Genomic DNA, 25,850 nt, shown 5'->3' with positions numbered 1-25,850 from the left:
AACTGCCCTGAGGATACTTTCCAGTTTTATTCTGCTGCCATAACATAGTCACACAGAAGAATTGAAGTGTAACAGATCATGCTCTGCATTCAAATATGTTTGATAACATTTAAACAAATCTGCTCAAATAAAACATTCCCTAGTTCTTTATTTGCAGGGAATAAATTAAACACAGAAATAAAAACACATACATGCTTGGAATAAAATTTGACATGAGCATTTGAAAAAGAAAACTGGGGGAACATTAAGAATGAAGCCTCAGAACCAGCCTGATGTTCTTATATATTTTAAATGAACATAAGGTAAAGTGGAACATACTTATTTTTATTTACTCCTCAAACTTAAGTGCAGCGCAACACCACTTAAGTGCCTTAGCACAAAAATAAGATACAAATAATTAATAGTTACTGATAAATTTATCATTTCTTATGTTAATGCTATAAGAAGTGTGCAGCAGCTAAAGCCAACTGTGATAGCATTGGTTCATGTCCTCCTCTATTCTCTAGCGTATCATTTATCTACCTGCCAACTTAGAGATAGATTTAAAACCCCAAGAACAAATTATCAGCATGGAAGCACATGCCTGAAATAAGCATGTTCATGCAAACTTTTCAACTGTAGAAATGAAGCTGTGTTCCTCTTTCTAGGCAGGTTTTTGTTGAATAAGTGATTTGTTATGAAGCTGACAAGTTTTGACCACGGTCAGCAGAAGCAGCCATTGAATTGAATTAATGTTTCGAGCTCATAGCATTAAGCTTGTTTAGAATCATAGGATCAGTAAGGTTGGAAAAGATCACCAAGATCCCATCACCCATGCCCACTTAACAGCATCTTTCTGTGCCACATCTGCCCTTTTCTTGAACGCTTACAGGGATGGTGGTTCCACCACCTCATACATGATAAGCGAGGAAAGAAACTTGGAACTCAAATACGTACAGCTCCCAATCTTTCCTGCTTAAGCTGTAAGTGAGCCTGCAATGTGTGGAGTTAACAAAGTGCAAATAATTACCAAAAGCAAAATCTGATGTTTGATTATCTTTCATCAAAGGATTTTGTCTTGCTTCTTATAGCCTTTGAATTACAATTTAATATTTGGAATTACTTTCAAAACTGTACATACTAGCCTTTATGTAGAGAAAAACTTATGAACAGTTACACTTTTCCTATTAATCCGCATAATTCAGCCTTAAGAAGCAGAACAATATATATCTGAAAAACATCAGTTATATAAACATCTTCACCTCGTAAATTAGAGATTAAATAAAGATATTTAACAATATCATTGCTACTCTAAGAACAAGTTATTAGGTATTTAAAAAGAATTGCATTTATTCAGTAGCATTTTTCTTAACGTTGCTTTTGTTGTTTCTAGTGATACAGCTGTATGGAAATAAGCACTGTTAAAAGCTGAAAGAGCTTGCTGTGTCACTCTTACATGAAGAGATCAAAATATTACAAGAAGGGGGAAGAAGAATAAGTGCTTGCTATCCTTCCAGAAAACACGAGGCAGTAAAGTTACGCGGAAGGTATGGCAGAACAGAACTAAAAGTTGGTTTTAATTTTTGTTTCCCACGAATACCATTTTAGTGGAACAGTATTACAACAGGTATCCTGATTGTGCCTGATTTCTACTAAGAAATACTTTGTCTTCCCCGTCTCGTGGAAAAACTATTAGCTAGATGCTTAGCCCTTACTGGATAACTCCCACAAGTTGTTTTTCATAATACTTTAATAACAAAAGAAAAAGAAAAAACTTCAAGTCAAAGTGCATGCTACCTTGTTTCAGCCCTTCATAAAGTTAAAGTTAATATTTTTCCTCATTCATCTTCACTGATTTTTAAAATATGAAAGCTGAATGAGCTGTTGGGAACTTGCAGTTCTTTTCTTCCCCCGCAGTGTGCACTCATAGCAGTAGTTAGTTCCTCAGCCCAAATGAATTTGGAGTTTTGTTTCCAAAATAATCTTAGAGTGTTCTCAAGCTGTCCTTTTTCTACATGATCTGAAGCACTAAGCAAATCTAAACTTACCCTACTGTAACAAGGATTTCTCTGAATTAAGTAACAGGGAAAACATTTCAAAGTTGTTTTTAAGGTAATGTAAAAGTTAATCTTTACTTTCAAGTTTTTATTAGCTACAATAACCTATGATTGCACTGTAAACTGTTCCAGCAGTCTGATTTAAAGGAACAAACTTGATATTCCAAAGCCTGGGTGGTGGAGGCTAAGAATATGAGAAATACTGTAGAAGAGATCATCGATTGCAAGTAGAAACGGTGACAGCTGAGTGCCTTCCTACAGTAATTCTAGAGTTTGTCTGGGTTATTCAGGCTTTTGGGAGCAAGTTTGAACTCCTCTGAGCATAATCAACCTGAGAAGCACAGTTAGTGGAAAACTCCCATTCTCCCTTTACTAACTGCCAGCATTTTTAATGCTGTATGTTAACTTCATCTTTCTTTAATATGACCTTCTGAAATGAAGATCTACAATATCATGACTTAAGCCACACAGAAAAGGACTCGCAACAAAAGTTCCATTAGTTAAGCTGTGGCCAGAGACTCCAATGGCACCCTTGCTAGTGATATTTTAGATGAAAAGAAAAAAAAAACCAAACACACAATACGTATCATTAGGGCTTAAAAGGGGAAACAAAAAGAGTAGGAAAAGGAAGATGAAGATTTTATCTTCAGGTACCATATACTATTGAAGTACCACTTGGCAAAAAGGCAGCAGATAGGAAACTTGAAGATAGTTTTACCCACAGAAAACAATTTAAAACATATCTATAAGCACAAAAAAGTTCATAGTTAAAATGCTGCTATTTTGCTGGCTTCTCGAACCCCGCTCAGGTAAGCTCCTGTAACAGTCTGAGGAAAGTGCCTGTTTGTGGCCTGTATTTAAAAAAACAAACAAATTAATTAATTGTTTCTAGAGCTACTGAAACAGATTTAAAATGAAAAGTTCAGATCAGTTATTTTTTACATAGGCGTGTGCCAACATTTTGAAAGGCTATGGAAAGCTTAGTTGAAAGAATTTTAGAGGAAAGATTGATGATTTTTGACAACATCAGAAGCTGGCAAAGCAAGTCAACTGGCAACGTTAGTTGTCTGTTCTGCTGTAAGCACTATAGAGAGACATTTGAGTACTATTTCAAGGTAGAATGAACCCATCAGCACCATCAGCAGCATACATCTGTTATGCTACCCAGTAACAGAAAGATAATTTGACTAAAAATACAAGTGGAGAGTATGTTCTTTTCATAGTCTGCTCTTCCTGGTTATGCAGCTCACTCCCAGCCTGAGATACATAGTGAACTACCTACTCCCAATAGGAATAAAGAGAGCTGTGTGTCAAAATGAAGAAACAGTAGTATATTTGTGTAACAATATACTTTCATGCTACCTCTAAGTTAGTAACTGTTGGCTGGCAAAGGACAGTCTTTCATAAATAGTTCCCCAGTAACCTTAAATCAACAGCAGCAAAGATACTTACCTCACCAGCAAAAAAAATTGTTCCTTGGATGTCTTCAGCTATAATGTCATAAGCTTCGCCGCTGCCTCCTGTTCTTACAAAACTATATGCCATCTGGAGCCAAGGGTCTTTGCTCCATCGAGTAACAAAAAACTTCACTGGGTCAGGAACCTCCTGTATGATTAGAGTGAAACTTATATGCTGCAAAGAAGAGCTCACGTTTATGTAGCTTTCCATAATCCTTAGGGAGTATGCAGTATTATTTTACTATAGATTAAACTCCTGAATTAAATCCCAGTTTTACTTATTACAGCCCTAAGCACTGAAGATAATCTGTTTGCTAGAGTTGCCTGATGTTTGAAACATTACAGTTCCTCTGTTTTGAATGCAAAAAATGTGGATACTGTATCAAAACCTAGAAATACAGAGGTAAAACAAAGAGTTCCCATGTCACAGTAACACGTAATCTTGCAAACAGATAAAACACCAGCATCAACATAATTCAGCATGTTTGTGTGTGCAGTGTAAGCTCCTTGCATCTCAGTAAGACGTAATAGTTTGTGAATTCTAGTTTAAATCTCAAAATATAATTTCCGTTTTGCAGATGATTTTGTTCCAGTGAAGAAATAAATTGACTTGTCTAAAATCAGAAAATGAGCTGGTTTGAAAGCCACATTTAGGGAGAAACAAAAAGAAAGTCTGTAATTAAGCTGTGATTGTAGTACAGTGTATTTTTTGTCACATTGCAGTGTGTAAGTTCCACTCCATTCTACTAGAAAGAGCCTGAATAACTCTCTGAAGGCTCACTTAGCTACAGCTGTGTCTTACTCTTAAGGCTCTTGTGACAAGCAGACAGAAACACCACTGATTGCCTCTGCACAGCTTTTGCTATCAACAAATAGACAATTCCATTCAGGTCACCCCCACAAACTAATGTTCAAGCAAGCAAAACAATTGCTAGCCAAGGAGATACATGTGACAGGTTGCACAGGCATCCCAGAAGGAGGTTTTGGTATGGCACGCAAAGCTACCTTGTCCTTGAAAGTCCTGCAGTGCTGTCAAGAGATGGCTAAAATTCACAACTGTGTTAAGCCATGGGGACAAAGACATGGCAGTCGTCCTTCTAGATTAAACCAGCACCAAACTGAAGACCTTTGTATGTTCTGATGAGGTGAAAATAGCAGGTATGTGGACTTACATTGCCTGCAATTCTGGTAACTGTAAAGCTGCTACCAAAAGTATGTTTTCTAGGAAAACATCTTGGCTTTCAGCTGCCAAAATTTTTCCAAGACCATTAGTCCCAACATCCATGAACGTTAACGCTGAGCATTCCTTGAGATGTAACTGCTACAAATGATTTAGCTGTAAAATATTACAGATTTTGTTAAGAGGAGTGAAAATAACGTTCAATGACAGCCATCTGCTTGCCCCACATTTGTCTGATTCTCCCGTTAGTGTTTGTCCTGATAAGCTGGTATCTGGATGGGGTAAGCAAAGGAATTTTTACCTCTTGTTTCTTTACAGTCAGGATTTAGGACCCTTGACTGTTCATGTTGCTTGTACCTTTACCATAGGGCATCTCTGAAAGGGCTGTTTCTTACTAGAAGAATAATTTCTCCCCTACACAGCATCTGAATTTGATTTTTACCATAGCTCAAAAGAAGCTTTTCCTCAAACACACAGAAAAATAGTCAAAAATATCAAATGTTTTCCTGTACATCAAGAAGTAATGCAATCAGAAGCTTTATTTCTGTTGGCACATTCATTCACATCTGTTAAGAGAAGAGGTTTTTCTTACCTGCTCCTTAAACAGCTCTCTAAGTACAGTCATACACTGTTGCAGTACTTGTTTGTCATCTAAATTCTTAATGGTTGTCACAGCATCTCCAGTGACCACTGACATTAAAATGCTTTGTTTGCCCTAGAAAACAAAATCATAGTATAGAACATCACTTCTAAATTTTCAGTTTAATTACTAACTACTAATTTAAATTTTAATTAATAAGACAAAGATATTTTTCAGCTCCAGAATAATTTTTGTTCTAGACAAAATCAGCTCTGATTCTTTAGAATGAAGGCTTCCTATTTTTCAGTGTTTAAGATCAGAGGATGTTAGTAACTGGAAATCTTGTTAACAGAAACTTGTATAGGGACAGTCAGCCCCTCTCACAACTCACAGAATTAACTGAAAACTCGCTGTATACCTATTGGAAGACTACACCCAAACATTTGACCTTTGAGCCAGACCTCTCAAACTCCAGTGCCAAAACTTCGCATCAACTCTACTCCGGTTTCAAAAGATGGTAAAAGAGATGAGCTATTTAAATACTAGCTAGACGTGTTTTGGATTAGAGCCAATGCTGAGTTCTTAGCAGCTGATTTTGGCCCAAGAAATGAAAGCTCAGTTCTCATGACGATTCCTTTCACTTCAGGAAATGTGCTGTGATTCGGTAGTTTCAAAGATTAATCTGTAACCATGGAATACCAGACAGATTCTCAAATCCTTTCATGAACTCTCCCTCTTTTATCTATACAATAAATTCTGTTATTAAACTTGATAGCTATCAGAGAATAGCTGTCAAGCAACTTAATAATTGCATGAGTGTTTCTGGAAAGCATCAGCATGCTGAATCTCATATAGAATGAGCTCCTAAGAATTAAGGAGAGGACAAGAAAGGCTACATGGAAAGTCATACACAGGTGTTGATATTTTGATGACAGCACAATATTGACAGGATAGTTTCTTTTCACAGTAAGCCAGGAAGGTCCAGAAGAACTGCTAGTCAGGTAGTAAGCAGCACTTGTTAAAGCATGAAGAAGTAGGTTAAATGTGTAGCGTGTCTGCTTGCAACTGCCAGGGAAGGGAAACAGAATGCCAGTCCATTGGTTTGAACTGGTTTTGAGGCTGACCCTGCAGACCTCACATTCACACAGAACCTACTGCTTGTCTTCTGCAACTTCATAAAGTCACTTGGGCCAGTGCAAGCCAGTAAGTATTAATAAGCCAACATTGTCCTTCTTAGCTGATTGAAGTAAGGAATTAGAAGTCCTAAACTTGAAGTGACAGAAAGGCTTTTCCATCTTTGTTCATCTGTGCCAGGTCTTACACACTTGTTTTCAGAATAGCTTTGATACTAAAAGTATTAACATACTTATGTATTATTTTGCACCCAGGCCTGGGAAAATATTGCTGTTTAGTACAAAGAAGTATCAATCAGCTTTTTCTTGATAAATAAAAGTGATTCCACTTAATTCAAAAGGAAAGAGGAAAAAAAGGGGGGGGTTGGAGGGGAAGGAAGCTTTCACTGTTCGGTAATGACTGCGTTTAGATTCCAAACCGAATTTCTGAAGGGCCAGCAGAAAATACAGATGGAGTATGTTACCTCTGGATCCATGTCATAGAAAACACTGAACAGTCCACGTTGGCTGGAATTGGGTGGAACATGACCAAAAAAATCAGCACCTTGAATTTTACTATCCCAAAATCTATAAGGAAACTGCAGTGCAATCTAGGAAGAGAGAGAGAGATGGAATCAAATAATTTCATAGCACACCACAAAACTCATAACTGTTCATCTAATCATTTTTCCCTTTTCTTACTCAATTTTCAACACAGTTTTCTGAGGGAGTTTCAAAAAATAATGTGTAAGCTGAAGTCTAAGAAATAGAAAATAAAGGGAATTAAATTCACCATGAAATTCACTATGGAAAATGCTCAAATTTGGCAGAGTTTTTACAAGGCTAATGCAGAACTCAGAAATTCCCTATAACAGATGAGGATCAGTGAATCTTGCCTTTAAATTTCCACACTGCTATAGGATCACTGTTGGCATTACTTTCATTTCTGTTTTAATCTAAGCGCAGATCTTACAAGGGATCTTTTCAGGAGCAGCTCCCTTTTTCCGCTAGGAAGAGTTAAAGGATCTTACAAGCTGGTCAAATACACAGCCTTTGGTATTCTTCCAAAATAGTTCATGTATTTCCTAGGTCAAAATAGACCAGGGCTAAGAGTATTATGAGAACTTTGGATTATCTAAGATGAGTATGAAGGTTTGCTCAAACTCAGGCACAAAAAAGTTGAAGCTGTGAAGTGATTCTGTAACAGTTTCTTTAGAAACCACATTGAGATGGGAATTTTAAGAAATACACGTGAGCTCTGCTGGCTTTGTAATAATTTACATTGTGATGGTTGAAAAAGAAATGAATACAATTATTTCCATTGAATTTCACTAATAGTATAGAAATAGAAAAAAGTAAGCAGCTCAGCAAAGTGTTTTTTCTGCGCTTCCTTCCCCAGCCCCTTCTCCAAAATCACAAACAGCAGGCACCTCACAGAAGATTTTTGGCCAGAGGATCCAAGTAAAACCAAATGCGTAAGCAAACCCTGAGAAATGCTCCATAAAAGCAACAGGGCCAAAGCTGCGACTATTTCCATGAAAAGGACCTGAAATATGATCTGAATTTGCTTACCTTCTCAATGACTCCTGCTCCCAAACTATTAATAGCTTTGATTTTTTTTTCTGACAGCGGAGGATTGAACTGAATGGCATTTTTCTGGAGAAGGGCCAGTGGAACCGTCACCAATACCTGAGAGAAACAATTACAGCCACAATTGCAGCAAAAGCTGAACGCTGTCCTTAAGATTGATAGAATCCTCTAAAGTGTCTTGGATTATCCATGTATAATACTCACCAGATACCTTAACATTAGAGTCTGATTCTACTGCACATTAATGGGGAACACATTCATTACATTGAGCTAAGAACAGGTCTCTCACTTGGCTGGCTTTTAAGTCGCAAATTGTTGAATTGCTTGTGTGAGTGGCAAACCATGCCACACAGTTTTAATCTCTCATGAACTGTAGGCAGGCAGACCATCAGATTAACAAAAAATTCTTTTTGAAAGGGGAAAGGGTGTTTTTTTTCCTTGACGGATTCCCTCCCTTAAAAAAGGGCTCAGTAACATTAGTGATGTCAATCCTCTTTTGATAAGAACAGGTATCATTTTTAAAGTGATACCTAAAACATAGTTTTTCCAGTACAAAGCAAATGAAGATGTAGGAAGTAAGGGTGACTGAGAGATAAGAAGTTGTTGAGTCCTGCATCCCAAAGGAAAACATTTTAAAAGGCAGATTTACATGTAAAAAAGGGGTAAGGCTGAGTAGGGAAGGGTACCAAGGAAACCATTACTCCAGAGACCAGATAAAAATCTATGTGCTTCATATTTTTAGTTCTATCTTTATAGTCCTTGGTTCTTTAAATCAAGTAGCGCTCAGAACTCAAGCATGTTCAATGAAAAATGGATTCCAGGACACCCAAATACAGATCATTGGAATGTATGAGTTTTCTTACAAGTGTGAGAAATTGGAGTAAATAGTCTTCTGTGGAAGGGGAAAAAACAAACAAACAAACAAAAGCACATGGACTGTGGAAAATGCTGTTGTTATGTATCCAAAATCCATAAACTGAAAGCATACTGGGTACCTTTTGTGTTCTCCACACAGTTCCATCTGCAGTAGTGACCTGTACTTCTTCACCAGAATAGTCAATACTCTGTACCTATTGAAATACAAATGTGTATAATAGTTTAGACTGCACACCTAGGATGCAGACATAACAGCAGCTGTGTTTTCAGTATCACAGATTTCATATAAATAGAATTACTCAATGCTGATGGCAACATCAACAATTTAATTTCTGATCAGTCAGAAGGTTAACAAAAGAAATTCTGAACTTGCCCTCTCTCTTCTTAGACATAAGTTGGAATGATTGCAGCTGCACATTTGCCTGGTCAAAAAACCCGCTCAAATATATGATTGGGTATGTCAAAATAAAGCAAGACAGGCATTGCATCAATATTTTCCAGACTTACTGGGAAATTTAACCGGATGTCCAGCCCTTCAGCCAACTTATCAATGATAGTGGAATATCCCACAGTTAGAAGAGTGTGATCTCCAGCAAACTGAGCAAAAAACTCATTATGGTCCCATGAGCGTGCAGATACCTGTGGACAGAACATAACCCAGCTGTCTCTACTGGTAAGGTGACATGGGTTCTAACAAAAGTCCTGTAAGTTAAAAACCACCCAATTTCTTCCACAGCTTTGGCAAAAGGAAAAAAAAAAAGAAAAGTACATGAGAACATATGGCATTGTTAACAAAAATAAACTGCTTATTTTCCCAAGGCCCCTAAGTGGCTTATAATTGCTGGATTAAGTCATAAAATGGCTTTGTGTCCAGCAAGTAGTTTTTAGCTCTGCTTGAGGTAGGAAAAAAAAAGATAAGTTGTACCAAAAAATGAGGTGAATTGCAATGATTGCAGTGTACTTACTTCAGTTTTCTCTCCAGCAAAAAAAGTCATATTTTATAGCCCTAAGACTTGGAATAAAAATGAACTATTTCCCAGTGTGAGGGGGAAAAGGAGATGTTAAAAACAAAACAAAACAAAACAAACAGAATTTGTCTCTATCTTCACAGGTTATTTCATGTTTGCTTTCACTGACATTCTCTCCCCAACAGACTCACAGTACAATAGTAATATTTGCTCTTGGCAGTCACCACCTGGCAGTGAAGCAGTTCTCAAATTGCTATTGAAATGACAATTCCTATCACTGCAGTTGCATTCAAACCATATCACACAGTCAACAGAATACCTAGGAGTGGTGAACTGGGGCCCACTGTCACGGTGTTGGAACATTTTAGGAGTTAAATGCTTTTATTCTCAAGATACCTAGCAAGGCAGAGAAGTGCCTCAGTTTTTTTAAACACATCTGAGAAGCAGAAGTCACACACCAATGTCTGAGAAAGAGTTACTCTGTGAATCCTACCACCCAGAATCTCAGCAAAATGCACTATTCCCCTGCAGCTTCTGAAAGTAAAGAGGATTTCACTGCAAGTGTGTCGTGAACTCCCATTAGATTACCTACAGAGGTGCTGGAATTTATGTCACAGTGCTTTTGAAGACCAAGTTAGGGATATAGGAGTAACTTAGGGACAGCTGATTGAGGCCACGTGGGGGATCAGAAGGCTTCTCAATGTCACTTGCAACACTGTTTTCCACAGAGCTGAACCATGTCAAAACACAGCTGTCAAAACTCACCTGAGAGAGATTGCTGCCACAGGCATACTCCAAATTACTGAGATGGAACTGTAGTACTTTTTCTTCCAGTTCGCTGAACTGGATACCAGACTCCCGAATAAAGGCTTTATAGATCTCCTGTATTTTCTCTGTGAAAGAACATGTTTCAGATAAGGATATATCACAACTCACTAGAAGTCCTCCTGCATTTCAGTATTCTCTTCTCTAGATCTCAAGATTTTCGGGCTTGTTTGTACTAGGATGTTTTTCTTCTCATAGAAAAACCACAAGATCTTTCTGATGATAAAATACAACTTTGTTGCTTAAACATAGGTTTATGTAAAATATTTTTTTCTTCGTAAAGAAAATGTACATAGCTTCTGGAAGATATTAAAAAATATATTTAAAAACTACTAAGTGCAACAGCATAGTTGGGATAATCAGTTGAGACAGGAGAGACATTAATCGCTTCACTGTCATTAATATACAGTTGAAGATATTTCAAGGGGAAAAAAACCAACACTTTAGGATAACAGAATCCTTGCAAATAAATCCTGTTTAGTTTTTTTTATTCTTTTTTTAAAAACAAAACAAGAAGAGATGAGGAATTTGATCCGGAGTTCACTGAAGAGCACAAAGCTACTACTTCTGTCTTATTCATCCCACAATGTAAAGATTTGGGACACACCTATTTCTGAGCAAGTTTATTTGTTGTTGAATGTGCTTGCATGCTGTAAGTGGGAGGCATTACCAGCAGGGATGGGACCATTCTTGCCGTTGAAAGACTTTGATTAGGCTGTTTTTTAAACAGATTAGTCATAAAGAATAGGAGTTGCAGCTCGCTGCCGCCTGCTTCAGCAGGTGTTTGAGCGTTTGAGCTGCAACTGCCAGTAGTTATACTGCAAAAAGCTACACCATTAAAACAAGATACTACACCAGAAGTAATGCAGTATTTATAAAAGCCTTCAAATTCATCCTCCTTAGAAGTTACAAAGGACTTTTTGGTCTGTGAGTGTACAAGTAGTCAATTGTCCTCAATAGAGCTGGGTTATCACTGCTGTATTAAAGGTTAGGTATGCAGCCATACCTAGACATAAAAATGTCTGATCTAAAAGGCATTTTAATATGAAATTCTAAATTCTGACAGTTATGAGCACAGCCAACATATTCACTTTTAAATACATCTCCCACTTACCACCAAGAGGAACATCTTGATGCTGGGTTTTATCTTTTCTCCACTCAGAGACAACATCTAGGATGGCATTGAAATGAAAGTCCATACGTTTATCAATAGTGGGATCTGTTATCCTTCCACCTTCCTGGATCAAGTCACATTTCTCCCCCAGTTTGTGCATTTTAATGCCAAGCTTAAGAAGAAGACATTTTATTGCTTTATAAGTATGGAAAAACTGCAGTGCCTAGCAGCTTAAGGTTATTTAAAGAAAGGTGTATCCCTCAGATTTAAATGATGTCAATGAAAAAACATCCATGGTCTTAAATAACAAGTCATATTAACTGAGACTCTTGTGCTCTGGAATACCAAGAGCCCTTCCATCTCTTAGTTGTCCACAAACTGTTTTTCCCCACTCTTCCATTATTTTCTTTATCGGAGATTCCTTGAAACCTCATCTCCAACTTTCCTGTCAAGTCATGGGGTAGCACAGAGATGTATCTGGTATCAAACATAATGAACGAGTTTCTTTCATTTTTCCTTCACTTTATTTTCTAATTGCCACTGAAATTAGTTCTTTTCAGCAGCTTTCTGATGCCTGATGGCCTAACAGTTCCCTGCAGGCATCGACAGGATGCATTTTGCCAGTTGCTGCCAGCTTCATTATCAGGCAAGCAATGAAAGAAATGGTTTTGAATTAAACCTCATATCTTTCTCTGCTCATCCAACTCATAGCAAAGAATTCATTATATTCTACACAGTCAGTCTGGAGATTCTCCCTAGAGCCTTGTTACTTAAGTGCACTCCAGTGTTTTTCTCATCTCCTTGCATATCTCTAAGATGCTGCTCCCCACTGCAGATCTCAAGACAGAGCTAAACTCTGCATGAAATATGACATCACATAACCACATAAGGCGAGTACCCAACATGTATTCAAAAGCCATTGCTCTTCACCTCATAACTGAAGTGTTTTTAAAAAAAAATTAATAATAAACCCCATCATTTTTATTCTTCATGACACTACAGAACACTAAACAGTTAAAACAGCGTGGGCTGGATTTACATGCCTCTCTGAATAAACTCCACATTCAAGTTCCACTGGGGGAAATTCTGCTTCCTGCCCAAAAAAATTAAGCTGTCTTATGTTTGGAAAAGTATCTGTTAAACATATTAAGTATTGCTTGTTCAGAATCAAACTAGAAATGCAGAGGCCAAGCAAAGGCAAGTCTGTAACCAAGCTCTGTATTACAACAGCATAGCAATAGCCTACCACAGTGATGTCTTTCTCAGCTCTAAAGTTTTGTCTGTACTAGAATCAGCAGTCTGCCAGGTGCCTCTTATATTTTTATCTCTAGAAAAGGGCAAAAAAAGGAGTTTCTTCCAGTTTTGAAGCGAAGCTGCCTTGTTTTTCTTTACATAATGTGCGTGAAACCATTCTGCAGCCTTTCTCTGTCCCCATCTGTCACCAAAGATAGGACAGCAGCACAGGGTTTCCTCAAAACGCAGAACAGTGTTTTAATCATGCCGTGAAAAGAGACTCCCGCCCTTACCCAGCCACCCACACCCAGCTTCTAACAACAGTTCTGTCACGATAACGCATGACCACAGCAGAGAACCCACTTGCTCACACATTAGTGCCATTGGGTTGTTGACGCATCCGTTGACGATTTGTGCACCTCTCCCAACAGTGACGCCTGGGAACGTCTTATCGTCCCACACTCGGCCACCAATTCTGTCCTTAGCTTCTAAGACGATGACCTACGACACAGTGCAGTTCAGTGCATGGTGAGACATGGCCAGCTCCAGAGCAAAGGGGAAAACAAAGCAAAAACAGAAGCAAACCAACAAGGCTAACAACCTTAATGCCTTATTTTCATTTCTTGATATAAGTTATTTAAACATTTAAATTGTTATTTAAAGGTTACCCTTTGGGATATGTACGCATGTACAACAACTGATACTTCAAGAAACAATCCCAGTGGAAAACTTCAAAATATTTTTAAAAACAATAAAGACATGCTGGGAATCTCAAAATTAGAGTTGAAGGCATGCTGCAAACAATGATCTGTGTGCAACATCCACCTAGGGACATCTATAATGCTTTTGGAGAAGTTTATTTCAAGGGTATTCCAAGAATAGCTCATTTTCATGTGCTCACAGCTCATGTTTAATTCATTCATACATACTTCTTTCAGCATCCTGACTCAGGATGCTGGACTGGATGGATACTTTGTCTAACTAAATATATTTATTTTTATTTGCTTTTATTTTTATCTCAATTCTTTTTGGACAAACTCTCTCCAAAACAGCAGAATGCAATAGGAAAAAAAAGCACATATATGTATTTAAAAAATTGACAAGATACTTCATGCATTAAAAAAATTGTCCTGCTAGTCAATGATTCCATATTTTACTGCAGGAGAGCTTCCAAAAGATCTTGATGGACAATAAGGCTGCACTACAATTTGCTATTCAGCAGAAAAAGAAAGAGTTTATGGAGCAGTAGGAGCTGGGGTTTCACTTATTAAAAAAAAAAAGGAAAGCAACGTGCCCATTCATTTCCTTAAACATCAGCACTGCAAACATCTAATTTGTAAAGAATATTGCTATTCTCTGATATGTAAAGTTCTGTTACTATATTGGGATCATACTGGTAATAGTAAGCGGAGGAGAAGGGAAATATGTGTGATTTGCCTGTTTAATAAACAAATAGGTACACTAAAGTGCAAAACAGAGAGAAAATCTCCTTTAAACAACAATTGCCATCTACAGTTGGATTATTTATACACAAATGTCCCTGACTTCCTTTATCCTCCCTACTCAAGTCTGCCTACAATACACACTGCTTGCCTTGTTAAAATTTAGATGAAGATAAATTCTGTTTTTAGCAGAAAATTTACTCAATAAAACCCCAAATTCTGCCAATTAATTGGGATGCTCCATGCTTAGATGTTTCTAAGAACAAGGTTATTTCTTTATTTTGAGGAAGAACACTTCCAAAGCAGAGAAAATCTCTTGTTTTTTCAAGTAAGGTACTCTAAAGTTTCTTACCTTAATCCCAAAGTTGTGTAGCTGTCGGGCTGCTGCTAATCCTGCTGCACCAGCCCCAACAATAATGACAGATTTCTATAAAATAACGTTCAAATACATAGAAGTAGTTAAGAACTAAAATATAAATGATAGCTGCAAATGTATTCTTGCTAAAGTTGAAGTACCCTTAGATTTCAGAAATGCAATTTGAATTGCAGATGTCTCAATTTCTTTTAACTGGAACAGTTCTCAGACAAATAACACACTTAACTTGTAACAATTCCAATCACAAATTGGGGCCATCAATAAAAGCTTTTTGATAAACTGAGAACACATGCAAATACACTCTCCACACAGAAATCAACTTTTTTCTACGAAGTTTCTATTACAGAATGCATTCATTATGTAAGTTTCTGCATTCTGTCATGAAAATTGCTAGTCATAAATATATACCCTTCAATCATAGCTCTTGCAAACCAGAACTTAATATGAGTTTCTTCACCTCTGGAAGCAGAGGTGTAGTCCAGGATTAAGGCACAAGAAGAACCTAAGCATACTGCATGTTTTTCCCCCACAGTTCCCACCCATCTGAAAAGTGTACAGAAAGTTCAAATCCACTGGGTTGGATTCCACAGATATGTGGGAATAGAAACCTGGCTGGCAAAACTCCCATCTCTGCTGTTTCAGTGAGCACTACAGGTAGATGAGGTTAGGATGGATATCAGGATAGTTAGGTTGGGTATCAGGAAACACTTCTTTACAGCAAGGGTTGTTAAGCACTGCAATAGGCTGCCCAGGGAGGTGGTTGAGTCACCATCCCTGGATGTGTTTAAAAGCCATTTGGTTGTTATGCTCAGGGACCTGATTTAGCAGAGGGTTGTTAGAGTAGGGTAGGATGGTTAGGTTGTGGTTGGACTCGATGATCTTTAAGGTCTTCCTGAGCGATTCTATGATTCCATGAGGACTGTGTGAAATATGTTTGCTTTTAGAAGTGATTCCGACACAACTTACTGGAGTTAGAGCTAACGAGCAGAAAAAAAATTTCCATGTCATTTTACAGTAGTGATAACACAGGGATTGTTACAGCTACTTACATTGTGGTATTCTTTAGGAAGAAGATACTGGTCAGTACTGACTGATAAAATCCCTGTATTAATTAGCCCTTTCCTTGTCATAAAATACAGTATCCTCGCCATTTCCTGTACACAGCGAATACGCACAAGCCCTCGAACAATTATATGATGGACACATTTTTGAGGGGTAAGGGCCTCCTGTAGAAGAGAAAAAAGGGGGAAAAAAAGCAGTATTGGTAGTTCAATATCCGATACTTTCACGTGTTTGCAACGTATTTGCATTGTAAACCACATGATAAAGGTTAATCGTGAATCATAGAGGTGCCTGAGAATATTTTAAAAGCAATTTTTGTGGAAGTTTCTTGCCAGTCAGCCTTAAAGAGTAAGGTAATAATTTCTCTCTTCTCAGTTTCCTTTAAATAAAAAGCTAAATGAACTTGGAATAAAAGCATAAATGTAAAAGATGTTCTTGCAAACTCCATGTACTGAAATCCATCCCTGACTGCAGGTGGCAGTGCTCATGGTTACATTCCATTAAAATTCATTTTAAAATGGCATTCAGAATAAAAGCTTTTGATGAATATCCAAAAACTTCACAATTATAATGCAGATATCAGGGTCTGTCTGAAAGCTTCAGTATGTGCAATTCTAGTTGTCTCTTGATTTCGTTTATATTAAATAGGAATAGAAGCAATTTCATTGAAGGGTAACATTGTAGAATAAACGAAAGGAGAAAGGCAGTCATTTCCTTGTCCAACATTCATACGAGAAAAAAAATACTGTCAAGCACACACAAACAACTGTTTAGAAATGTCCCAACATCACTTTTGACAGTAAATAGCTGAGCAGATTTAGTGAAGGTTTAATGCTTTTAAAACTTTAGCATTTTACCATAAAAAAAGGTCCCAGGCATTACAACTAATGGTGGAGTGGAAATCCAATCTTGGCAAGAATTTTCAAAAGGATAGAAACAATTTTTTCTGGTTCATAAGGCTCTAATAGAAATAGAGTCCAATTCCTTTGCCTCCTCCCACTTAAAACATCCTTATCCCATAACAGCAGTTATTTGCAAACAAACAAATTAACTTTTAGCAGTTACCTTGCAGTTTGTGTACCACAGAGCCAAAATCAGGTTTCTCAAGGCCAAATACATAGTAGGATCTCGTGAATATTCTGGGAACTCATAGAGCTCATCTAGTTCCATGACATCTGGCCTTACACAAAGTGCTTTCCCACATTCGTTGGGCTGGTAAAAAGGCTGGAAATATTTGTTCATTCCTGGAACTGAATAAAGACACACACACACAAAAGAAATAGTCATATTCTGTTTTATCTACTTATCCTTTTCCCTTTAAGACAATTCATTGATCTGGCACAGATAAAGAAGCCAGGAAGCACCCCAACCTCTAGCCACTTTTAGAATTATCTCATTTCATACGGCTTTCCCTTCTTCTACACTCCAGGCTGTGTAGTACTAATTCTTGTTGCACCACCTCTGATAGTGCCTTGGGCCTAAGAGTTTGAGTTTTGTCAGAGAAGCAGCACATGCCCTCAGATGCCATGACTGGTCCAACATGGAACAGGATCTAAATTCAAGTCTAAAGCCTAGCACTGCTGTACAGGCTCACAGAGTCCTCTGAACTGCTTTCATTTTCAGCTCCCAGCTCTACCCAGAGCTGGGACTAAAAGTAATCATCTTCCACATGCAGCACTAGCAGCTCTGTATAATGAAGTTGGTTTCCTGTTTATAAAGCAGGTAAATATCTGCTGAATAGATGAGCGGATTGATTTTCAGCACCTAAGGAGAACAAATCCTGCAAGGATAACACAAAAGCAGAACTTCCCTCAAAGTACTCTCTCTGAGCCAGTACTGAGGTATATCAGTAAGGATGATACGGGAATCCTGAATTACCTTCTTTCATACTGAACCTATTTTGCAGATCTCGCTCCCAGATTGTCAGTCTCAGAGCTACTGTTAGCAAAAAGTAACCTAAACAAAATCCATGTGCCGTAAGAAATCTAATCCTTTTCTGCAAAGCCTCAAACATCCTCAACATCAAAACTAGCAGAATTAAATGTTGTTATTACAAACCTTAATTTCCTTAAGAAAACAAATGATCTTTTAATACCGGAATGTTAACTTCCATTTCTGTTACCTAATGGCAGGTAGTAATCAAAAAGCCTATGAGGTCTGTGCTTACACCTTAAAGCAATGCATTACCTTTATCTTACAAATGAGTAAATTACGACAAAGAAGTAGAGAGGCAGTCACACAGAGGGTGTGTATTAGTGCTGAGAACAGAACTGGTGTTTCTGAGTCAGGAGCGTTGTGTGCCTTATAACCTCAGTTGTAAGACAACAGTCATCACACCTACTTAAGGAACAGAGCCCTGCAGATGGCCCTTACCAGTCAAATTAGGCACGCTCTTTAAGTGCTCTAACTTCACAAGGTTGGATTCACCAGGTAAACGATTAGTGCTGGTACAGGATGGACTCATGCCCACGCAGTCTGGATAATATGCAGCTAGAAAGGGAGCTGCCACACTGTCTTTCAGCAAAGGAGGGAGTATGAGCATGGAGTACCACCAATGGTCTGAAACTTCAGCCACTCTCTGGCCAAGCGGAGAAGTGAAGGAAAGAGGGGAGAAGAGAACATGTCAGTACTTTGAAAACGTTGTAAAATGAACCAATTCCCCCCTCCCTCCAGAACTGACACCAAAAAGCGCTATTAGTACCAATCTCAGATTTGCAAGTCTTAAAGACATTTTCTCTCCCTCTTTCCCCATCCTCAGCCTGACACAGAAAACTAGCAGTATTAAACCTCAGAAACTGAGCTGAAATTTCATCAAGTCCACACCTATGTGGAAAACAAACAGATGAGACATGCCACGACAATGCACCTGTGCCTTACCAGGCCCTTGATAAAACATTTACAGTTGCTCGTGCAACCAGAAATCTGAACTTAGAAGTCTGAACTAACTGACTGATTTAATATAAATTCTGCTATCCCCATCAAAGACCTTCTAAAACCCTAAGAAATGCTACTGACTCAGCCTCGTTTTACAAAGTAAACATGCATTAAGGAAACAAAATGTCCAAGCTTCCACAGCAGTCAACAATTATTATGCACGTTTCCTGGGACAGAGGTACCTCAGGTACGCTTGCCAACGCTGGCTTATCATATCATACTCAATCTGAAATGTGAGGTTATGTGATCATAAAACGATTGCAACACCAACATGCATCACGTATCATTCATATTAGGAGGTAGAGGAGAGAGAAAACATGTTTTGGCTTTCCTATGCACTTTTCAGAAAGAGGAGACAAGGCTTAACTAAAGATGGAAACCACCTTGAAGAGAGGGGAATTTGGAGATGGGAATTTTTATTTGAAAACTGGCAGCTGAATGCTGGTTTGCCTAATCAAAAATGAGAATTAGGAGTGAGCCTTGTATCACTGGCCACAGCTCAAAGACAGCAAGAACCACCTGAAATCTAACTGGTATAGTGAGGGAAGAGAGGAAAAAAGATGAGAAAGTAGAAGGTCCTAGGCTCTGTTGCAAATAGTGTCCTTTGCAAAATGCATCAATACTGCTACAATTAGCCAAAAGTCCAAGAAAAGGAAAGACGTATGCCATGCTTTGGGGTTGTTTTTGTATTCTGAACAAATGAGGAGGAACAGCTGCTACTCACCAAGTCCTCAGGCATGGAACATTGGTCTGAGCCCTCCGTCTGAAAGAAAAGCCAATTGAATCAGAGCTATTCTTACACTCTACAACAAAAATTAAATATAAAACTAAGCAATTTGGCTATGGCATGTTTCCCTAAACCAAATAATGCATTCATGTTAGCTTTCTGTGGCACGACATTTGTATTAGTAGAAGTAAATAACAGAGAAATATATAGTTAAAAACACAACACACCGAAAAAATACAAAATATACCAGAAAATGTTTCTCATTTGTTGAATTAAGCAGTCTCCACCGATCAGACATTAGAATATGTGTCTTATTCCACAAAATGGAGTGGAACACTACAACAAATTGGAAGGGCAAAAAAAAAATCTGGGAAGATTCTACATTTTTCAGAGAGACTCTTCCAGTCCAGACTATAAAACCAAAATTCCTAGATTTATTTCAACATCACAAGGTTCCAAGATGAACTGTCGTGTTTTTCACAAAAAAGACTCTGCGGCATTAAAAGGACTCTTTTTCAAGAGTTATCTTTGTGCCAAAGCTGAAAATTTCCCATGATAAAACTTGCTAGAAGTTACCAAAAGCTCACTGAACTTTTCAAACATTTTCCTCCATAATGAGCATGGCTTGACAAACTAAAACAAATACTGTGATGCATGTCTATTTCGTATGTTCTGATAATCTTTTCATAGCTTCAGAATGAGTGATTTTATAACTGACTACAGACAGAAAGTATTTCAAATTCTTCTTTCTTGGTATTTTCACTCAGGATACAGAAAAGGCCAAGCAGCTTGTGGGCCTTTCACTGTGCAACTCCACAGGCCATCAAGCAACTGTTTTTAAATTAGAAACATTAAGCAGCAAAGTAAGAAGTAAATAATGTCTGCAAACAACAAAAATCTGCTTGTTACTAGTTTCCATATGAGCAAAAGTCTTCTGTGTTACCTTGGTGGAATTGTTTAGTTTCATACCACATCTGTAGGTTTTTGCTATTTGCGGTGTCAGCTGGATTTCCTTTGTCAGCTGACGCCATTTACCACACTCTGGCTTTGTACACTGCACCTACAAGTCAAAAAACAAACATGTTTTTACTTGTTACTGATCATAGATAAGGTTAATGAAGCCTCGATAACCAACTGAAAGAAGGCAGATGTGAGAAAATTCTTAAGTGCAGTTGTTAAATTCATTCTCATATAATGTTCGGGTGTAAGACACTTTGTATACTAAGTCTTGCACTGATTTCCTAAAAGACTGAATTTCACCACAGAACCTAATCCAAAATTGATTCAACAGCCATTACTACTGCAGTGGCTTTTGCAAGCATTGCTGTGAAAAGTGTATCACGCACTACTTCAATTTGAAAGGAGTGTATAAACAGGAGGGAGAACAACTGTTTACAAGGATGGGTAGTGATAGGGTTAGGGGGAATGGTCTTAAACTGAGATAGGAGAGGTTTAGGTTAGATATTAGGAGGAAGTTTTTCACTCAGAGGGTGGTGAGGCACTGGAACAGGTTGCCCAAGGAGGCTGTGGATGCCCCATCCCTGGAGGCATTCAAGGCCAGGCTGGATGTGGCTCTGGGCAGCCTGGGCTGCTGATTGGTGACCCTGCACACAGCAGGGGGGTTGAAATTCTGTGATATGTTTTTTTCAAACTTTATTCCATTTCCATCTCTCTTTCTCTTCTACTCCCTTCAGCGTGGAAATACAGAAATCAATGTTTTGCAAGTCTTTTACACTCACAGTTTGCTATAGCTGGTATGTCCCATTTTCCCCACTAAGTCTTACTCTATCTGAATATTATACATCTTAGCTGCTACTTCAACAAAAAGCAACAGAAAGTTGTTCTCTGTGAGACTTGGAGAAGGTGTCCAACAATGGAGAAGCTGATCAGAATTGATCTTGAGCTTTTCTTTAGCCCCTGTAAAAACTCAGCTGGCCTGCTGCCTGATCATACAATATCAGAAAGTTTTTCAGTTCAAGAAAGGAGATGGAAAAGACAGGTCAGGGGAGTTAATTTAAACATCTGTTCAAAACTGTATGCCTTCACAAATAAACATCACATTGAAATACACCATATTCCACAAATCGCTGTCCATCTTACCCAATAAGGGAGCTGCTGATCAGCCATGAAGGCTTTTGGGCTGGGCTCACTTTTCCCATTACTTGTCCAAATCCTTTTCCAGGCTGTGTATTTCTCATAACCATCTTTATGACTAGAAAGAAAGAGAAAAAAAAGGCAAGTGGTTAGGAAATGGAATGATCTAGTTTGTTTTAAGCAACAGTGGTTATTCTAAAATTAAACCTTTTATGTAAGGACAGAGAAATAAGGCTGAAGAGAGTCCTGTATTTTTCCTATTAAAAACAAAGCAAGTTGTGGTTCTTATGATAGCAATAACGAGCATCCTGGCCACTATATCCTCTTGGTATTGGGCATACTTCCAAGAAGTTAAAATGGGGACTGAGTTACAGGTGCTGCTGAGTTCATAAGCACTCAGAAATCTTAGCAGAGATGGACTAAATTCCCACAAAAACAGAAAGGAGCCTGGAGCCCAAAGTACTCTCTGACCCTGACCTGAGTCTTCACCAGTCATTGAAATGAAAGCAAAATCTACTTGCTGGCTTTGGTCTTATTCTGACCCAAGTTCTCTCTCCTGAGCTCACATTTGAAGTGAATCTGCTGCCTAAGGGAAAACGGATGTACTTGGAACTACTTAAATGCACTCCCATCTTTTAAAATTCTCTGCTTTTGTTTTAAAAGAGAGGAAAGCTTTAGAATAACTGTACCTGTAGAACAGCCTAGGTATAAAGTAACTGGTTTTGCTCACGCTACACATTTATGCTGATGATTAGTCCATACAACACCTGCAGTTTTAACACCAATATCTAAGCATCACTTCAAATAAAGCAAGCACAGAGGATGAACCCTCGTATTATTCACAAGTATATGAGGTCTCTTCACTCGTATCGTCTGTCAAATTTTAGTAAGTACTGAAAAGGCACAATGTTAATTGGCAAATCTACCTTCGGTAGTAGTGGTCAAAACATTCATTGCAGAAGTGCTCTCCACAGGAAAGATGATACCATCTGGACGTATACCCATTTTTTGCACATCTGAAATGCAGAAATACTTTATGGTACATCTCAAAAACCCTATTAACAATAGCACATTCTAGAATGTGAACCAAATATTCGGGACAAGCCAGCACATTATGTTATGTTCATGAAGGCTGTCTTACACAAGGCACTGCAGTTATTCCAATCACAATAAGGAGAAGATCGTTTCAATTGTCTCAGACACTTCCAGTTCCCAAACGAAGCAACACCAGATGCAAAGGAGGCAAAGTGTGCACAATAAGCAGTTCTATAGCTGGCTTGGCTTCCAGCAACCTCTCTCCAACAATGGTCCACTGAGCCCTGCTTTAGCACCCTTTAAGTAGACACTTTCTGAACAAAAAATAGAGTTGTTTTTATAATGCCTATTGTGACAGACAAAGCATTTTCCAAATGTGTAAGGAACTCTCTGTAGGAACTTAGCATTTCTTGTCCTTTTTTTCATTCTGTTCTGGTACTGGTGCAGCAGTGGGAGGGGGTCATCTTGATGAGTATTTTTCTTGTACGAGTGATGAATGGATTCACAGCTCATCACAAGATCTAGTCCCCAGAACAGCTGACACAACCATATACGCAAATCTGATCACCACATTTTTTTTTAATATGACCAAGTTAGCTGCAATTTTATCCCAAAGAAGGAAAACCTTAAGGAAACCCCTACACATTCTGGACTTCTATTCTTTATTACTCATGGAAATAAGTGCCCATTAGCAAAGGTTATATTCATTATGCAAAGCAATCACTCTTCGCTTAGAAAACTCTCATTAAACTCAGTGAAATGAGTCAAGATGAATGTATAAGGTAAAAAGCAGTGACCTAAGGTACTAATTGAAATAGACAGTGGTGAAATCATCTCATCTCAAATAATCATGTTGAAAGTATGTATTCTGGTGGAAATATATATATATATCTGTATGTAAAATATAGAATCTATCACAACATTAAAATAATATTAAAAAAAAAAAGATTATGCAACATCTGTTGTTTCAAAAAATATATATAACATCACTAAAACTGATTTCTCAGGTACTCCTTTCCCCTAAAAGTCTCTTACACAACTGCTGAAAAACTTGGCTTTTCTGTGACAACATTTAACTGCAGCTAACAAAGAAGAATTCTCATAGGTAAGTAAATGAGGCACTGGAGTATTTTATATCACTGGAGAATAAATAAAATGAGGAAAGTTTGCCCAATTAACGAGAGAGGGAACAATGCCATATAATTACAGTCTGCCTACTGCATAATGAGGTCTGATATGTTTCTTTTTATAGATACTGAACACACAGTACTGACGAGATGCATCTCCAGGGTCAGAATGCAAAAGGGCTGGCATTAGCACACTGAAAGCCACAAACAACTTGAGAACAAGGAGTTCAAAGAAGTCCGATTGTCTCCCAAGTCCTAAAATGTCAAGCTCAGAGTCTCACCTCGGACTGCAAAACATTCCAACAACAAAGTGATCAAGAATTTCGGCAGTAAATGGCGGTTTCATTTTCCATCTTGAAAGCAAGTTTAGCTTCCTCAGGTTACACTCAGATGCTCTTGGTTTCACAGAAACAAGGCGTGTTCCAGAGGACACCATTAATAACATCAATAGGCTTATACTAAGCTGAAGATACACTCTATCAGAATTAGCAACCTGTGCGGTAGAACCTTAACCACAAACTGAACAACCTGTGACACTTTCCTGGCATCATAAGACTGGTATCAGTGTCCTTCAGTTCTCCCTCTACACTTGGAAATGAAGGGGTTTTTCAAAATGTGGTTAGAATTTCAAATAGCAAGCTTAGAAGAGCCCATGAAAAAATGCAAATAAAAATAAACAAACCTTTCGGCTGCGCTGGCAAAGCAAACGGGACACGTTGCAGTGCATCCAGCTTTCTCACATTTCCTGTATTTCTTTTCTGATGCATCATCATCATCATCTGTTGCCTCGGCTGCTTTCTTCTTCACCTAATAAAGAATAGCTGAAATCTGACCAGAAACGACACAGATGTGTTTTCTAACAGAGGCATACAGGCAGTTTTGCATCCTGTGGCATGGCATTGAATAAAGAACACAAACCAAACTTTCTGAAGCCACTGTGAGATAGCTGCAGCATGAAGCAGCTGTCAAATTGGGTCATTTTTTCTATCTCTCCCCCAGAAAAAAAAACAGAACAGTAAAGATGAAGATATCATTTAAAGCTAAAAATGTCTTGCCTTAGCTTAACTGATACCATTGAAGAAATTATAAGCAAAGCCTCTGATTTAAATAGCATTTTGAGCTCCATCACATGCTAATGAGTCAAGCCTCAGGCATTCTTTTTATTCCACCTTCAGAAAAATTTCTCCTTCACGTACTTACTGATGTTAATTAGCTGTGATCTTATCTGCACCTCAAACAAAATATTAGGGCTGGTTTGGAGGAATATTTTTTTTGGACTTCAGATACAAAACTGTATACCAAATACCTCTTATGGGCTTCAGAGATGCTGTGTATCACATTAATTTGGGTCTTGGACAGCCTGGTTCAGCTGCACAGAAAGCCCTGGTTGTATTTTTAACACATCAAGAATTTTCAAGTTATACAGAGCATTTGTCTCTTCCGAATACTGTTGATAAAAAAGCAGCTTTGCCTACTTCTTCACAGAACTGATTCTCCCTCTTCCTGCAAAAACATTCCATCCCTGAAGTATCCACAGTGAAACACCTTCTTTATAAGTGTTAACAGAAAATAAAAATACAAGAGTGTCAAATTGTTATAAATACCTGTCTTCCAGAACTCCTCAGAGGAAGGCTGTCTGGAGACTGCTCAGAAGAACATGCCTTTTTCTTTGTTCGTACCCTTCCAGCTGACATTGTATTATTAGACCTGTAAAGAAAAAGGTAGGGAGCAGTTAAGAAAAAAGAAAAATAAGAATTGGTTGAATTTGCAGAGCTATCCAATCACCTGGACGGCACAGCCTCACTTACACTGCTTCTCCTGTCAGAGAAACATGGACAAGAATCTGCTCAGCCCACCCAGTAACTCAGGGTGGAAATGAAGGTGGCGTGATGGGGAAATGAACAACGATCTTATTCTAAACTAAATTCAGAGTTAAGATTAGATCCTTGAGTACATCTTGACGGACTGTTCCAGATCAGCATACCCTGGATTTCAGTAATCTGATTTGCATTACGTGATGATCTGGACTAGAATTAGGGTCAGCAATGCGAGTAGACTTCAGTTCACAATGTGAGCTCTGAA

At 38.1% G+C, this 25,850-nt stretch overlaps 2 protein-coding genes across 4 annotated transcripts in view; one reads left to right on the top strand and one right to left on the bottom strand.

The window, feature by feature from the left end:
- Positions 1–24,452, top strand: part of DEK (DEK proto-oncogene) — a 44,852-nt gene extending 20,400 nt beyond the window's left edge. For both annotated transcript variants that reach the window (XM_052697820.1, XM_052697819.1), the window contains exon 11: positions 23,894–24,452. In XM_052697820.1, the coding sequence (XP_052553780.1) occupies positions 23,894–23,914 (21 nt within the window). In that variant the 3' untranslated portion in view covers positions 23,915–24,452. The remainder of the gene's footprint in view (positions 1–23,893) is intronic.
- Positions 9–25,469, bottom strand: KDM1B (lysine demethylase 1B). 2 transcript variants are annotated; one of them, XM_052697766.1, is made up of 20 exons: positions 25,373–25,469; positions 24,451–24,575; positions 22,533–22,622; positions 21,613–21,724; positions 20,456–20,572; positions 19,510–19,548; positions 18,225–18,429; positions 16,917–17,101; positions 15,839–16,015; positions 14,766–14,840; positions 13,335–13,472; positions 11,739–11,910; positions 10,565–10,692; positions 9,339–9,470; positions 8,951–9,025; positions 7,938–8,054; positions 6,851–6,976; positions 5,266–5,388; positions 3,489–3,641; positions 9–2,887 (listed from the first exon to the last, which is right to left on the bottom strand). In XM_052697766.1, the coding sequence occupies exons 1-20, from the start codon at positions 25,460–25,462 to the stop codon at positions 2,804–2,806; spliced, it is 2,463 nt and encodes an 820-aa protein (XP_052553726.1). In that variant the 5' UTR covers positions 25,463–25,469; the 3' UTR covers positions 9–2,803. The 2 variants fall into 2 exon arrangements, with proteins under 2 accessions (XP_052553726.1, XP_052553727.1); XM_052697767.1 differs by lacking the exons at positions 9–2,887; positions 3,489–3,641; positions 5,266–5,388; positions 6,851–6,976; positions 7,938–8,054 and adding an exon at positions 6,989–7,911.
- Between the last annotated feature and the right edge of the window lie 381 nt (positions 25,470–25,850).

Source organism: Tympanuchus pallidicinctus, unplaced genomic scaffold (assembly GCF_026119805.1).
Source record: "Tympanuchus pallidicinctus isolate F22 unplaced genomic scaffold, pur_lepc_1.0 scaffold31, whole genome shotgun sequence".
Lineage (NCBI taxonomy): Eukaryota > Metazoa > Chordata > Aves > Galliformes > Phasianidae > Tympanuchus > Tympanuchus pallidicinctus.
This window is presented reverse-complemented; position numbering and strand designations above follow the sequence as displayed.